The following is a 14,800-nucleotide window of genomic DNA, read 5'->3' on the forward strand; positions in this document are numbered from 1 at the left end:
GTAAGTCAGGGATTTGGTTTTATTATATTTTTAAAATGGCTATCGCAATTCAGTACTTTTTCCTGACTAGATCTTTTCTCCACTGATTTGAATCCTTTCTATATATACCTGGACCTGTTTCTGGACTCTATTTTGTTCCATTTCTCTGTATGCACTATTACCATACAATTTTATTTATGGTAGTTTTAATATCTAATAGAATAAGCCCATTCCTTGCTTCATTATTAGTATGTTTTTGGAATTTTCCAGCCTATACTTATATTTATTCTAGAGGTCTTCTTCTTCTTTTGACAAGGTGTAATGCTTATTAACTAATTTGTATTCTCAGTTGCTTATTCTCTTTTAATCCACTCTATTAATGAGAGTCTTAATAAGCTCTCATTAGAGTCCAAGCTGTTCACCTGCCTTATGTACTTATCTCACCATTTCTGCACTAATTTGTTAAAGGGTTGGAGTGGAAAATTTATAGTTTATGCTAGGGGAAAGGGAAGATAATTTACAGCCGGTTGAGTGCTACTTAATGGTATTTCACTGCTCACTGTTGCATGTCCTTCTCAACATGCACCAGCTTCTTTTATTTCCTTTCCTCTACTCTCTCTCTTTTACTTTTTTTTCTGTCTCTTAATCTTACTTACTTGTAACATCTAAAGAGGCTATCGAGACCAAAAAAAAAAAAAAATTGGAGATACCAAAACAACATAAGGGTTTTTCACCTTTCTGCATATTTTCCTTTTTTCACTGGCCCTTTCAATGCAGTGGTGTCAGCTCAGTAAGTAGACCTGACTTTGGAGTCATATTTGCAGTCAGTATTGATCAATTGAGTCACTTGATTCCTGGATGCCTTATATAATCTTGGATAATAGCCATTCTACTACAGACATTATTAGAAACTAAGAGCTCTCAAAGGACCACTATAGGCTTGAGAACTGAGGTCTAATTATTGTCCTGTTTGTTCATTAGTTCATCCATGAACAAAGAAGTTATGCTACAGCCAGGAGCTTGGGTGGGATGATGGAAGTTAGGAGCTCTTAACTGCCAACCAGGAAATAGGGAATTACAACGGGAACTTACATTTGATAAGTACCTACCATATGCCAGCCACTGTTTTAGATGTTAATATGTACACTATTCCATTGAACCAGAAGCCTAGAATGACTTTTATTCCCATCTTACAGATGGGGAAATTGATGTACTGAGATTCTAAGTAGCTAGCTCCAGGTCACACAGTATGTAGTGCATAAAGATTCAGTCAATTATGGGATACTCTACTGCCTTTGGGCTTTCCAGGTGGCGAAGAATACACCTGCCAATGCAGGAGATGCAGGTTCGATCCCTCGGTCAGGAAAATCCCCTGGAGGAGGAAATACCATTCTAGTATTCTTGTTTGGAAAATCCCATGGACAGAGGAGCTTGGTAGGCTACAGTCTATGGGGTCACAAAGAGTTGGACGCAACTAAGCAACTGAACACACACACACACACACACACACACACACATTGCCCTTTTCTACCATATTTCTTCCCCTAATTTAGCAATCTGCTGCTGCTGCTGCTGCTAAGTCGCTTCAGTCGTGTCTGACTCTGTGCGACCCCATAGACGGCAGCCCACCAGGCTCCCCCGTCCCTGAGATTCTCCAGGCAAGAACACTGGAGTGGGTTGCCATTTCCTTCTCCAATGCATGAAAGTAAAAAGTGAAAGTGAAGAGGATTGTGAATTATATACCAGGGTTTAATAGAGGAGGATCCAAAAGAAAAGTATTTAACAGCAGTACTTCCTGTTTTACCCCCTTTTCTTCATGATACTATGTGATTTAGATGCACAAAATTTTGAAGAGGGAAAAGAAATTATTTTTAGAAATCTCATCTTTTCCATAGTAAATAATGACTGAATCTGAGACTCTCAGGGTTGCGAGGAAGCTATGTTAGAGTTCCCAGATTTGAAGCCATAATCTCTTCTCCATCTTGTTAGCCAGCTCTGCATCTCGCTTGACTGAGGTGCACAGGGCTTAAAACTGGCTTGACTGAGGTGCACAGGGCTTAAAACAGGGGTATGTGAGGCAAGAGGTGGGAGGCTTGTTAATGTTTTGATATGGGATGTCTCCAAATATGGAGACATCATGTCTTAACACTGCTGTCTCTGAGTGGAGATTTCGGTGGAGGCCAACTCCTTCCTTGCAAGCATCACCCATAGATTTAGCTGGAATCAAACATATTCATATATATATATTCCACACCATCAATGAAATCATTTGTTTGGAGATGGGTAGGTCCCTTGCCCTTGCTGTGAACCTGCAGGGGAGTCATTGGGTATTTTTCTTAAGACTTGACAAGGGCAGGGCAGCAGAAACATATCTTGAATATCAGTGCGCAACATTGTTTATTTTACTTTTCTTTCCTTCTTTGCTCTCTCCTTTTTTTTTCTTTCGAAGACCTGCTCTCCTCTTTTCTGTAACCCTCACCATCTGCACTCTTCCCGTAGTAACTGCAGTATGTTTTAGTATTACACTATACTCCCTCACTCTCAGTGATTCTCACCCAGCCCTCTGAACTGCGTCCCCAGAACTTCATGTACAGACTGTGCCCGGAAGCTCAGGTTCTACATCCGCTCTGCGACGGCTCTGCGATTTACGTCCTTTGATTTACGTCACTTTGGGGGAGGAGCTTTCCTAGCGTCCTGCGTCTGGCGTTCTCTTTTTCTTCGACGGCTCTCGCTGTGGACTCGGTTTGCGGAGGAGCTTTGTGGCGTCGGCTCTGCCGGCTGCTGTGAGTGATTTTTTGGTTGGAAGTGCTAGAGGAGGGTCAGGTACAGGTTAGTTGGGTGGTTTCTAATTAGCGAGGAGATGCTGCCGTTAGGTTACCACTTAAAAATATATATATATTTATTTATTTTAGTCAGATTTTTACCGTAATTTACCGTAATTACTTTACAGTATTGTGATGGCCTCTGCCAGACATTAACATGAATAGGCCATAGGCAAATACTTTTTAAAGTGGTTCTGAGGTAGTGATTTTGAACTATGGAACTGACTCTTGGGTGAAGGAAGGTGGGCAAAAGGCAGGGTTTGGGGACATGGATGAAGTATGGACAGTGGTGTGGGGCCACCGAAAGTGGGAGATATTTATTGTAGTTTGGATGTGACGGACTTAAAATTCGGTTGAAGCTTCATGGTTAGTGACCGTTGGGGGCGGGGAGCTGAGGCGCGCTAGTTGGGTCTGCAGAGAGCGGGAAAAAAGACGGTCAGTGATTGGATGCTTTGAACGTATGAGCGGCAGGGGAGATTTTGAACCAATTAGAGGAGGCAGCAAGAAGACAGACCAATCACAGGGTAACCCGGGCCCAGGGGGCGGTTTTTGTGTTGCGCAGCAGATGAAAATTTTCTCGAAGCCGAGTTCACGTTGGAGGAGCTTGACCCTGGCGTTCGTTAACTGCTTTTTCTGGGTTTAAAAATCTCCTCAGCATTTTTTTCTTTTGGAACAGAACTGACAGGAAAAATTTGAAAAGAAATTTATTGCTAAGCTGGAGAATAAAGGACAGAATATTAAAATATTTTATTTCATAGGCCTGGGCCGGAGATTCCAAAATGGACAACATTGATTTTCGTGTCATGGACTTTAAAGGTATCTAGCTTTACACTAGAAAATGTAAAAATAGTAAAGAAAATGTTTAACTATTTGCTGCCTTATCTTATTCAGATCATCTGAATGTATTTTATTTCCTAATTTTGTCTCTTCAGAGTATCCATAGCTCCAAGTTTTCTCATTTACGTATTGGAAAACAATGTTAATGTTTAAGACACTGGAATCCTTTTAAAAACTAGCATAAGGAAATAGAATTCACAATTTATAGCTTGTTTTCTCGGGATTGTTGTGCATGCGTAGTAACTCTGGTTTAATCTGAAATAAAAATCTGTGTTAAAAGGACATTAAAAAAATTACTGCTAGATCCTGAAGTGCCTGTCCATAATCATCAGTGAAAAATAAATTATATCCTGTGTAGCATTAGGTTTAAGTGCAATTTATTATATCTTAATTCTTTTGAAAATTGGTACTCAATGGATGATATTTTTGGGAATTCTTAGTTTAAAAAGCAGTTCAATTGACTAGAAAACCAGATTCCGCAACCATGCCAGGTATGGGAGAGTTTACCGTACTTCTTTTTTGGAGGGACATGATTAGACCTATGGTACATTTGCATTCACGTTCATATAATAATGAAATACGTCATAACCAGATTGGCTACAAATCTGTGATTTAAAAAAGTTTAGGTCAGTATTTTGTTAATGCTTATTATTTTACAACAACAACAAAGCCCACTACCACTTAACCTTAAGTTTTAATTTAGGATATGCTATTTTAGGGCTTCGCTTGTGGCTCAGCTGGTAAAGAATCCGCAGGCAACTTGGGAGACCTTGGTTCGATACCTGGGTTGGGAAGATCCCCTGGTGACAGGAACGGCTACCCACTCCAGTGTTCTGGCCTGGAGAATTCCATGGACTGTATAGTCCATGGGGTCACAAAGAGTTGGACACGACTGAGTGACTTTCACTTTCATTTTAAGGATTAAAAACATTGAGTAGAGATTATTACTTTTAAATATATTGTATTTGAGACCTGGTATTTACATAAATATTTGAAGCACACAGAAAAGTTTAGGAATATAATGAAGACCTGTAAAACTACCACAAAGTTTTGTTGAACCTTCACATTTTGCCACATGCTTCTAAAAGATTGTGCTTAGTCGCTCAGTTTTGTCTGACTCTTTACGACCCCATGGACTGTAGCCTGCCAGGCTCCTCTGTCCGTGGGAATTCTCTGGGCAAGAATATTGGAGTGGGTTGCGATACCCTCCTCTAGGGGATCTTCCCAACCTAGGGATTGAACCCAGGTCTCCTGCCTTGCAGGTGGATTCTTTACCATCTGAGCCCCCAGGGATGCTCTCTAAAAGATAAGGTGCCTTTTTTTCATCTTTGAAATATTACATAAATTGTTATCATTTTGTATGATTTTTTTCCTGCAAGTTGTATTTTTTTTTTTGCTCTGTATTATGTTTTGGATATTTACCCATACAGATATTTTAGCTCTAGTTCATTTATTTACACTGCTTATTAGTAATATTACACTGACTATAAGTGTACCACAATTTATTTATCTAATCTCAACAGCATTACAACATTGTGTTTTGAAGAGTTTATCAGGAGCTTTCAAACATTTTTGACTACCACCAACACCTATGGAAAGGAAATATATTTTCCATCACATCTTGGTATATACACACTGTATCAAAAGTTTAATGAAATCATTTTACCCTTATTACATACAGTGCATGTGTATGTAATATTTTCTGTTCTGTGCTTTTTGAAGGATATTTTCTATTCTATGCTTTTTCTTTTAAAAATGTAAATGTTGGTTATGACTCATTAAATTAATTTATTTCTTGAACACTAGTGGATGAAGCTCTAGGGCAGTGCTGAACAATTGAAACATAGTGCAAACGTAAAGAATTTTGTATTTTTTGTACCACATTAAAAAAGCTTAAACAGATGAAATTAATTTTAACGATACAAATTGTTTAGCTCAGTATATCCAAAATGCTATCATTTCAACATGTAATCAATATAAAAATTATTAATGAAATAGCTTATATTCTTTTTCTTTTCTAGTCAAAATCATTGAAGTCTAGTATGTATTTTATACTTAAAGCATGTCTCATTTTGGACTTGCCACATTTCAAGTGCTCAATAGTCTCATATGGCTAGTGGCTACCCTATAGTGGCAGTGCTACTCTGGATTGTAATTAAGAATTTGAACTGCTGGGTGAAATGCTATAAGCATCTTTAACTTAACAAATATTGCCAAATCATTGTCAAAAGTAGTTTGAACAATTTATACTGCCTCTTCCTTTCTCTTTCCCTATTATTCTGTCTAATATTTGCTTTTGTCAGACTTAAAAAATTTTGCATGATTGAAGGGTGTTGTTGTTTTTAAGTAACATTTTATTTTAGGACAGTTTTAGATTTACAGAGAGAGTATAGAGAGTTCTTAGATACTCCTCAGCCAGTTCCATTTGCTCTAATGTATTACATGGATGTTTTAATTTGCATATCTGTTAAGTAGCGAAGTTGGGTATATTTTCATAGATTTATTTTCCATTTGAGGTTTATCTTCTGTGTACATAACCTTTTTAGTCAAGTTTTGTAAAAATGGATCACAAAAGGCCATGTGATGGCTTAGCTTATTTTCTTCTCAGGGAGAATTGACATAACATCTGTCTTTTTGAATCAACAATTACAGTCAGTTTCAAGGTCAAAAAGGAACAGAAATTGGTCTAAATTATACTCATTGTGTCTAAATCATTGTAACTCCTTTTCTGCATGTCAGCTTTTCAACTATTTTAAAATACTTCTGTCCCTGGAAAGTCTCTTCTTCAGATTCAACATTTTTAGTTCTTTTAGTCATTCCTCATATTACATGGATTCTAGTCCTCTGATCATTTTGTGTGCTGTCCTCTGAACATGCTCTATTCTTTTCATGTTATTCCTTAAAGTATGGTACACAGAACAGAACACAGTTCTCTCGGTTCAGTATGATAAGCTCAAAATAATCTTTTGCTTTAGGTTTAGAAATGATCATTGCTGCCTTTAGATACTGTTACAGCTAAGATTGAATTTTTTTTCCTGTTTTTGGGAGCTGGCAATCACACCATACTAATGACTCATTTTGAGCTTTTGGTCCCAGAAGACCCTCAGTGTTTTTTAAATACATGCTTATATTAAGCTACATCTTGACTGTCATATTGGTAGAGTTAGTTTCAGAGACTTAAATGCAGGACTTTTTGTTTCTTACATTAATGTCATTCTGTAATTGGGGATTTAATTTTTGTTCCTGATTATATCTTGTCTCTTATTTCTTGTCTCTCTCTCAACTTGTTCATGCAAATCATTGATAAAATTGTTAAATAGAGTAGAGCCAAGGGCAGAATATTATGTTATTAAAAACTTAAGACATTAATTCATTAGGCAGCAAGCTCTGAGTATGCTTTTTAAAAAAGTATTTATTTTTTTGAATTAATTTTTATTATAGTTGATTTACAATGTTGTGCTAGTTTCTGCTTATAGCAAAGTGAATCAGTTATACATGCATATGTATCCACTCTTTTTTAGATTCTATTCCCATATAGGTCACTACAGAGTGCTGAGTAGCATTTCCTGTGCTATATAGTAGATTCTTTAGTTATCTGTTTTATATAAAGTAGTGTGTATCTGTCAATCCCAGTCTCCCAGTTTATCCCTCCCCCCTCTTTCCCCTTTGGTAACTAAAATTCTGTTTTCTACATCTGTGACTATTGCTGTTTTGTAAATAGGTTAATTTGTACCATTTTTTTTAGATTTGACATATGAGCAATATCATATGATATTTATCTTTTTCTGTCTGACTTCACTCAGTGTGACAATCTCTAGGTCCATCCATTTTGCTGCAGATGAAATTATTTTGTTCTTTTTTTTTTGGATGAGTAATATTCCTCTGTATGTGTGTATGTGTGTGTATATATATAACCATATTCCTCCTTTGATGGACGTTTAGGTTGCTTCCATCACCTGGGTATTGTAAATAGTGCTGTAGTGAACATTGGGGCACATGTATCTTTTCAAATTATGGTTTTCTCCAGATATATGTCCATGAGTGGGATTGTTGGGTCATATGGTAGCTCTATATTTGCCTTTTTAGGGAACCTCTATACTGTTTTCCATAGTGACTGTACCAATTTACATTCCCACCATACCCTGTCCAACATTTAATGTTTGTAGATTTTTTGATGATGGCCATTCTGACTTGTGTGAAGTGATACCTCATTGTAGTTTTGATTTGCATTTCTCTAATAATCAGTGATGTTGAGCATCTTTTCATGTGCCTCTTGGCCTCTGTATTTGGAGAAATGTCTATTTAAGTCTTCTGTCCAGTTTTTGACTAGGTTGTTTGTTTCTTTGATATCGAGCTACATGAGTTGTTTGTATATTTTAGAGAGTAATCCTTATAGGTCGCTTTGTTTGCAAATATTTTCTCCCATTCAATGTGTTGTCTTTTTATTTTGTTTATGGATTCCTTTTTTTTTGGCTGCTCCACAGCATGTGGGATCTTTACTTCTCTGACTAGGGATCGAACCCACACTCCCTGCATTGAAAGCACAGAGTCTTAACCACTGGACTGCCAGGGAAGTCCTTGCTGTGCAAAAGCTTTTAAGTTTAATTAGGTCCCATTTGTTTATTTTTGTTCTTATTTTCATTACTCTAGAAATGGATCAAAAAAAAATCATTCTGTGGTTTATGTTAGAGAGTGTTCTACCTTTCTTTTCTTCTAAGAGGTTTATAGTATCTGGTCTTGCATTTAGGTCTTTAATCTATTTTGAGTTTATTTTTATGTATGGTATTAGAGAGTGTTCTGATTTCATTTTTTTTTATGTAGCTGTCCAATTTTCCCAGCACTACTTATTGATGAGGTTCTTTTTTTCCATTATATCTTCTTGCCTCCCTTGTCATAGATTAGGTGATCGTAGGTGTGTGGGTTTATCGCTGGACTTTCTATCCTTTTCTGTTGATCTATATTTGTTTTTATGCTAGTACCACATTGTTTTGATTACTATAGACTTTGTAGGATAAGTCTGAAGTCAGGAAACCTGATTCCTCCTGCTCTGTTTTTCTTTCTCAGGATTGCTTTGGGTATTCTGGGTCTTTAGTGTTTCCATACAAAATGTAAATTTTTTTGGTTCTAGTTCTGTGAAAAACTGGCATTGGTAATTTGATTGGGACTATATTGAATCTGTAGATTACTTTGGGTAATATAGTCATTTTCACAATACTGATTTTTCCAATCCAAGAACATGGTAAATCTTTCGATCTGTTTGTGTTATCTTTGATTTCATCAGTATCTTATAGTTTTCTGAGTAGAGTTCTGTTGCCTCCGTAGATAGGTTAATTCCAAGGTATTTTTTCTTTTGATGTGATAATAAATGAAATTGTTTCCTTAATTTCTCTTTCTGATCTTTTATTGTTAGTGTATAGGAATGTAAGAGATTTCTGTATATTCATTTTGTATCTTGCAACTTTACCAAATTCATTGATGAGCGCAAGTACTCTTGAGTATGCTTATTCAACCTGCCTGATTTTCTGTTGTTTCCAAAGCCTGGCCACTGTCTTATTCTGTACTTGGCTTTAACTCTAGATTTAGAATTTTGGTTCATCTCTTTGAAGGCCTCTTGAGGCTCTCTGTATATGAACTTCTGTTACCAATTCCTCCTATTCACCTTTCTCCTCAGCTTTATTGAGATAAAATTGACATATAATATTGTGTAAGTTTAAGATGTACAGCCTAGTGATTTTTATATATGTATGTATAGCAAAGTGATTACCTCAGTAACGTTGTTTAAGGTATCTTATCATCTCACATAGTTATAATTTTGGGGGAGAAGGATGAGGGAAATGGGTCCAAGTCTCACATCCATACATGACCACTGGAAAAACCATAGCCTTGACTAGACGGACGTTTGTTGGCAAAGTAATGTCTCTGGTTTTTAATGTGTTAACACTATGTAAACAGAAGTTAATTAAGTACTTAGATAAAAATAGCCTTTGGTATGGTGGTAACTAAAACAAACCAGATCTCAGCTGAATAAAAGACTCAGTCAAGAGCAACCGGGCTCAGCTACAGTGGGTAAGAAGATGTAATGAGAGTAAAACTTACACAGAGACTTTGTAAATCTATACAGATACTTAGGGGTAGGATTGGATGAATTGGCAAGTTGAGTTTGGTTTTTGACCTTCCATTTTATAGGCGTGTGAAGGAAATACCAAATTCATTGAAACATTTATACAATGTGCATTTGATTGAGAGGACTGAGTTGTAGCTTTTTGAGATATTCCTCCTACTGCTATAGTTTGTTCAGAGTAAGTATAATTCTACCCTTTAGTCTCTAAAGTTTAGTGCCCCGGATGAGACTAGATGTATTTCCTCACCAGAATCAAGTTGGAAATTACTTTTTTGATTAGCATGATCTAGTCATCTCTTGCCTTTTTACCCTCTCTGCTGCCCAGCCAGTTGCCCTCTAAAATTTGACATATGATGAACCCAGACTTAAGTTTGCTCCAGTCCCTGAGCCAATTCTGTCTGGAGCAAGAAAGAATAACAGTATTATGAAGTAGGGAAGAGGTTGTTTTGGAATGAAGTCATAGTGGCCATCAGATTTGATATTTAACATGCTATGGGTACTTTGGGTACCTGTTGAGCTTTATCATTTCTAACTGTCATGGTTTTCATGGAGTTAGCCCTGCCCTGTATCCTTTCCTAGTTGCTCTCAAGGATGAAGGTTCTGCTCAGAACTACAATACATTGCTGTGAATAATTCTCTTAAACTATGGTGCATGCAGTTTCATGTGACTTAGGCATTATGATTCACTGATTGGATTCTGTTGTGCCATACCCAGTTTGTCAGTTGGGTCCTCCTGGAACATTGCATAAGAAAAATGATTGTCTCTCTGACCATAAGATAGGCAGTATGATTTGCAGTGTGATTTTTGTCCATCACTAACCTGTTTGTCCAATTTTTTTCCCATGCCCCCTTGACACTGTTTTGGACATTTTGACTGTCCTCATTGAAACCAGCCTCTGTTGGGAGATTTTCTTAGCCCACAACAGAATTATAGTGTAGCATTCTGAATAGTGTTGGCTCATTTATTCTCTCTTTACTATTTTTTAGTTGTCTCAGAGTCCTGGCAAGTCAGTTCTTCCAGGCCTTTCTCAATAGGCCTAATATAGTGGAAAGTATAGGATTTCATATTAGAAAGCCTCAGTTCAAGTCCTAGTTTACTACTTCCTCTTTCTGTCAGTTTTAAGAAGTTACTATGCTTTGTTAAATCTCAGTGCCTGCATCTCATAAAATAAAAATAGATTCCAGGACTTCCCTGGTGGTTCAGTGGTTAAAAATCCACTTTGCAGTGCAGGGGATGTGGGTTTGATCCCTGGACAAGGAACTAAGATCCCACATGCCAAGGGACAACTAAGCCTGCATGCTGCAACTAGAGAATCGATACACCACAACCAGAGAGTCTGTGTGCTGCAACTAAGACCCAGCCAAATAAATAAATATTAAAAAAGAAGAAAGTTCTTTAAATAAATAATCTCCCTTACAGAGTACATTGATGATTAAATGAAAATGCATATGAAAAAACTAAGAGACTATATAAAGCACTAGGCAAATGTTAACTTTATTGCCATTTTTCGTCCTTTTCTCACTGAAGAATTTGCAGATAATTATTGTGATTTGGAGTAAAATCTTGGCCCCTGGAAAGTCTTTGAACTGCTTTGGCTTTTGAATGACTGCTTGAGTTGATGGAGGTCATGGGGAGAGACTTGGCAGGACTGTTGATAGATTTTTTTTTCCATGTTGTAACAGAAGCTCCTGTCCTCAAGGACAGAGAAATTTTCCCTATACTGTACCTAAAATGCTATCTACCTAATTAGAATTAATTGGTACAGTTTAACATGACTGCCTCAATAGATTGACTCCCCAGTTTTAACCAGGATGAATCTCATTTAAATTAACTGAAATCATATTGTAAATCATAGTTTATTTCAGTAGCCAGGAAGATAATTTAATCATTTTCTTTCAAAATGTACAGTCTTGCTTGATATAACCTTAATACAGGATGTTGTCTTCACATCTCAGGAATAGGCTGTATTTATAGAAGCTTTTTTCTGAACTTCTCCCAGAAGAAAGTCTCTCCTTCATAGTGTAACTCTCAACCATTCAGCTATGTGATCTCTCTTACTTACTCAGCTTTGCTGACTGCATTTTATCCTAAAGAACTCCAGTGCTGTCATTGCCTCAGCTGGTGTCAGTCAAGTTGCTCAACTGAATGACACTGAAAATATGTTTTGAAAGGATCAGGTTATTTTGACAAAGAATGAATTATATAAAACATTAAGAGAACATTCACAAGTCAAAATCACAGTCTCATATACTATGTAACTAGGAGTTATAATTGATATTCTAATAAAATATCTGGATTAAAAAAATGAGGTTGAATTTAAAAGTTTTATATTGGTTTTTTTCTTTTTTAAAAGTTAGTTTTAAATTAGTTTATTTTAATTGGAGGATAAGTACTTTACAATATTGTGATGGTTTTTACCATAATCCATCAACATGAATCGGCCACAGGTATACATGTGTCCTCCTCCTGAAACTCCTTCCCTCTTCCCTCCCACTGTATCTCTCTTGGTTGTCCCAGAGCACTGGCTTTGGGTACCCTGCTTCATGCATTGAACTTACACTGGTAAATATGGTAATGTACATGTTACAGTGCTATTCTCTCAAATCATCCCACCCTCGCATTCTCCCACTGAGTCCAAAGTCTGTCCTTTATGTCTGTGTCTCCTTTGCTGCCCTGCATGTTGGATCGTTGGTGCCATCTTTCTAAATTCCATATATATGTGTTAATATACTGTATTTATCTTTCTCTTTCTGACTTAACTTCACTCTATATAATAGGCTCCAGGTTCATCCACCTCATTAGAACTGACTCAAATGTGTTTCTTTTTTATAGCTGAGTAATAACTCCATTGAGTATATGTACCACAACTTCTTTTTTTATTATTTTATTTAACTTTACAATATTGTATTGGTTTTGCCATATATCGAAATGAATCTGCCACAGGTATACATGTGTTCCCCATCCTGAACCCTCCTTCCTCCTCCCTCCCCATACCATCCCTCTGGGTTGTCCCAGTGCACCAGCTCCAAGCATCCAGTATCATGCATCAAACCTGGACTGGCGACTTGTTTCATATATGATATTATACATATTTCAGTGCCATTCTCCCAAGTCATCCCACCCTCTCCCTCTCCCACAGAGTCCAAAAGACTGTTCTATACAACTTCTTTATTCATTCATCTGCCGATGGAATCTAGGTTGCTTCCATGTCCTAGCTATTGTAAATAGTGCTAAAATGAATATTGGGGTACATGTGTCTCTTTGAATTCTGGTTTCCTCCATATGCCCAGCAGTGGGATTACTGGGTCATATGGCAAGTTCTAGTACCAGCATTTTAAGGAATCTCCATACTGTTCTCCATAGTGGCTGTACCAGTTTGCATTCCCACCAACAGTGTAAGAGGGTTCCCTTTTCTCCACACCCTGTCCAGCATTTATTGATTGTGGACTTTTTGATGATGGTCATTCTGCCTGGTGTGAGATGATAATTATTCTGGTTTTGGTTTGCATTTCTCTGAATTGAGTATTGTTGAACATCTTTTCATGTGTTTAATAGCCATCTGTATGTCTTCTTTGGAGAAATGTCTGTTTAGGTCTTTTGCCCACTTTTTGATTGGGGTGTTCTTTTTTCTGATACTGAGCTGCATGAGCTGCTTGTATATTCTGGAGAATGACTCTTTGTCATTTGTTTCCTTTGCTATTATTTTCTCCCATTCTGAGGGCTGTCTTTTCACACTGCTTATAGTTTCCTTCAAGCTTTTAAGTTTAATTAGATCCCATTTGTTTATTTTTGTTTTTATTTCCATTGCTCTGGCAGGTGAGTCATAGAGGATCTTGCTGTGATTTATGTTGGAGAATGTTCTGCCTATGTTTTCCTCTAAGAGTTTTATAGTTTCTGGTCTTACATTTAGGTCTTTAATCCATTTTGAGTTTATTTTTGTGTATGATGTTAGAAAGTGTTCTTTCATTCTTTTACACGTAGTTGCCCAGTTTTCCCAGCACCACTTGTCGAAGAGACTGTCTTTTCTCCATTGTATATTTTTGCCTCCTTTGTCAATGATAAGGTGTGCATAGGTGTGTGGATTTATCATCTCTGGACTTTGTGTTTTGGTCTATTGATTTATATTTCTGTCTTTGTGCCAATATTATACTTTCTTGATGACTCTGGCTTTGTAGTATAGTCTGAAGTCAGGCAGGTTGATTCCTCCAGTTTCATTCTTTCTTCTCAAGATTGCTTTGGCTATTTGGGGACTTTTGTGTTTCCATACAAATTGTGAAATTATTTGTTCTAGTTCTGTGAAAAATACTGTTGGTAGTTTGATAGGGATTGCATTGAATCTGTGGATTGCTTTGGGTAGTATACTTATTTTCACTATATTGATTCTTTGAATCCAAGAACATGACATATTTCTCCATCTGTTGTGTCATCTTTCATTTCTTTCATCAGTGTTTTATAGTTTTCTGTATATAGGTCTTTTGTTTCTTTAGGGAAGTTTATTCCTAAATATTTTATTCTTTTCATTGCAGTGGTGGATGGTATTATTTCCTTAATTTTTCTTTCTAATTGTTTTCATTGTTAGCATACAGGAATACTAGGGATTTCTGTGTATTAATATTATATCCTGTGATTTTACCATATTCACTGATTAGCTCCAGTGGCTTGGACCTGGGAAGTGCATGCCACCTTGGGCTGTGGCGACTCCTGTGTGGTCCATCCATTGCGAGCACATCCAACCCACACATCTCAGCGGTGTTTGTTATCCCTCCCTTGCCACTGCACAACTGAGCAAGTGAGTCTGAGTAAGTGGCCACTTTTGTCCCCTCATGTCAGGGCAGAAATGAGACACTGAAGAGACTTGCAAGCAGAGGAGGCCAACCTAAGCAAAGAAAAGAAAGGGGAACTGCCCCAGAAGTGGCAGGTGCAGCAGATTAAAATCCTGCAGTTAAGCTGAGACTGTATTTGAGGGGCAACTGTTGACTTTGAGAACAAGTACAAGCTGGAACAAGGGATTATCTGACACTGAAATGACCCCACACTGCT

The 14,800-nt window shown here is 37.2% G+C and overlaps 1 protein-coding gene across 1 annotated transcript in view; it reads left to right on the forward strand.

Annotated features, from left to right (window-relative positions):
- Positions 1 to 2,632: 2,632 nt before the first annotated feature.
- Positions 2,633 to 14,800, forward strand: part of TEX11 (testis expressed 11) — a 212,587-nt gene continuing 200,419 nt past the window's right edge. Inside the window, exons 1-2 of the mRNA XM_055565760.1 lie at positions 2,633 to 2,762; positions 3,560 to 3,617. Coding sequence (XP_055421735.1) covers positions 3,581 to 3,617 — 37 coding nt within the window. The 5' untranslated portion in view covers positions 2,633 to 2,762; positions 3,560 to 3,580. The remainder of the gene's footprint in view (positions 2,763 to 3,559; positions 3,618 to 14,800) is intronic.

Source organism: Bubalus kerabau, chromosome X (assembly GCF_029407905.1).
Source record: "Bubalus kerabau isolate K-KA32 ecotype Philippines breed swamp buffalo chromosome X, PCC_UOA_SB_1v2, whole genome shotgun sequence".
NCBI classification, from domain to species: Eukaryota; Metazoa; Chordata; class Mammalia; order Artiodactyla; family Bovidae; genus Bubalus; species Bubalus kerabau.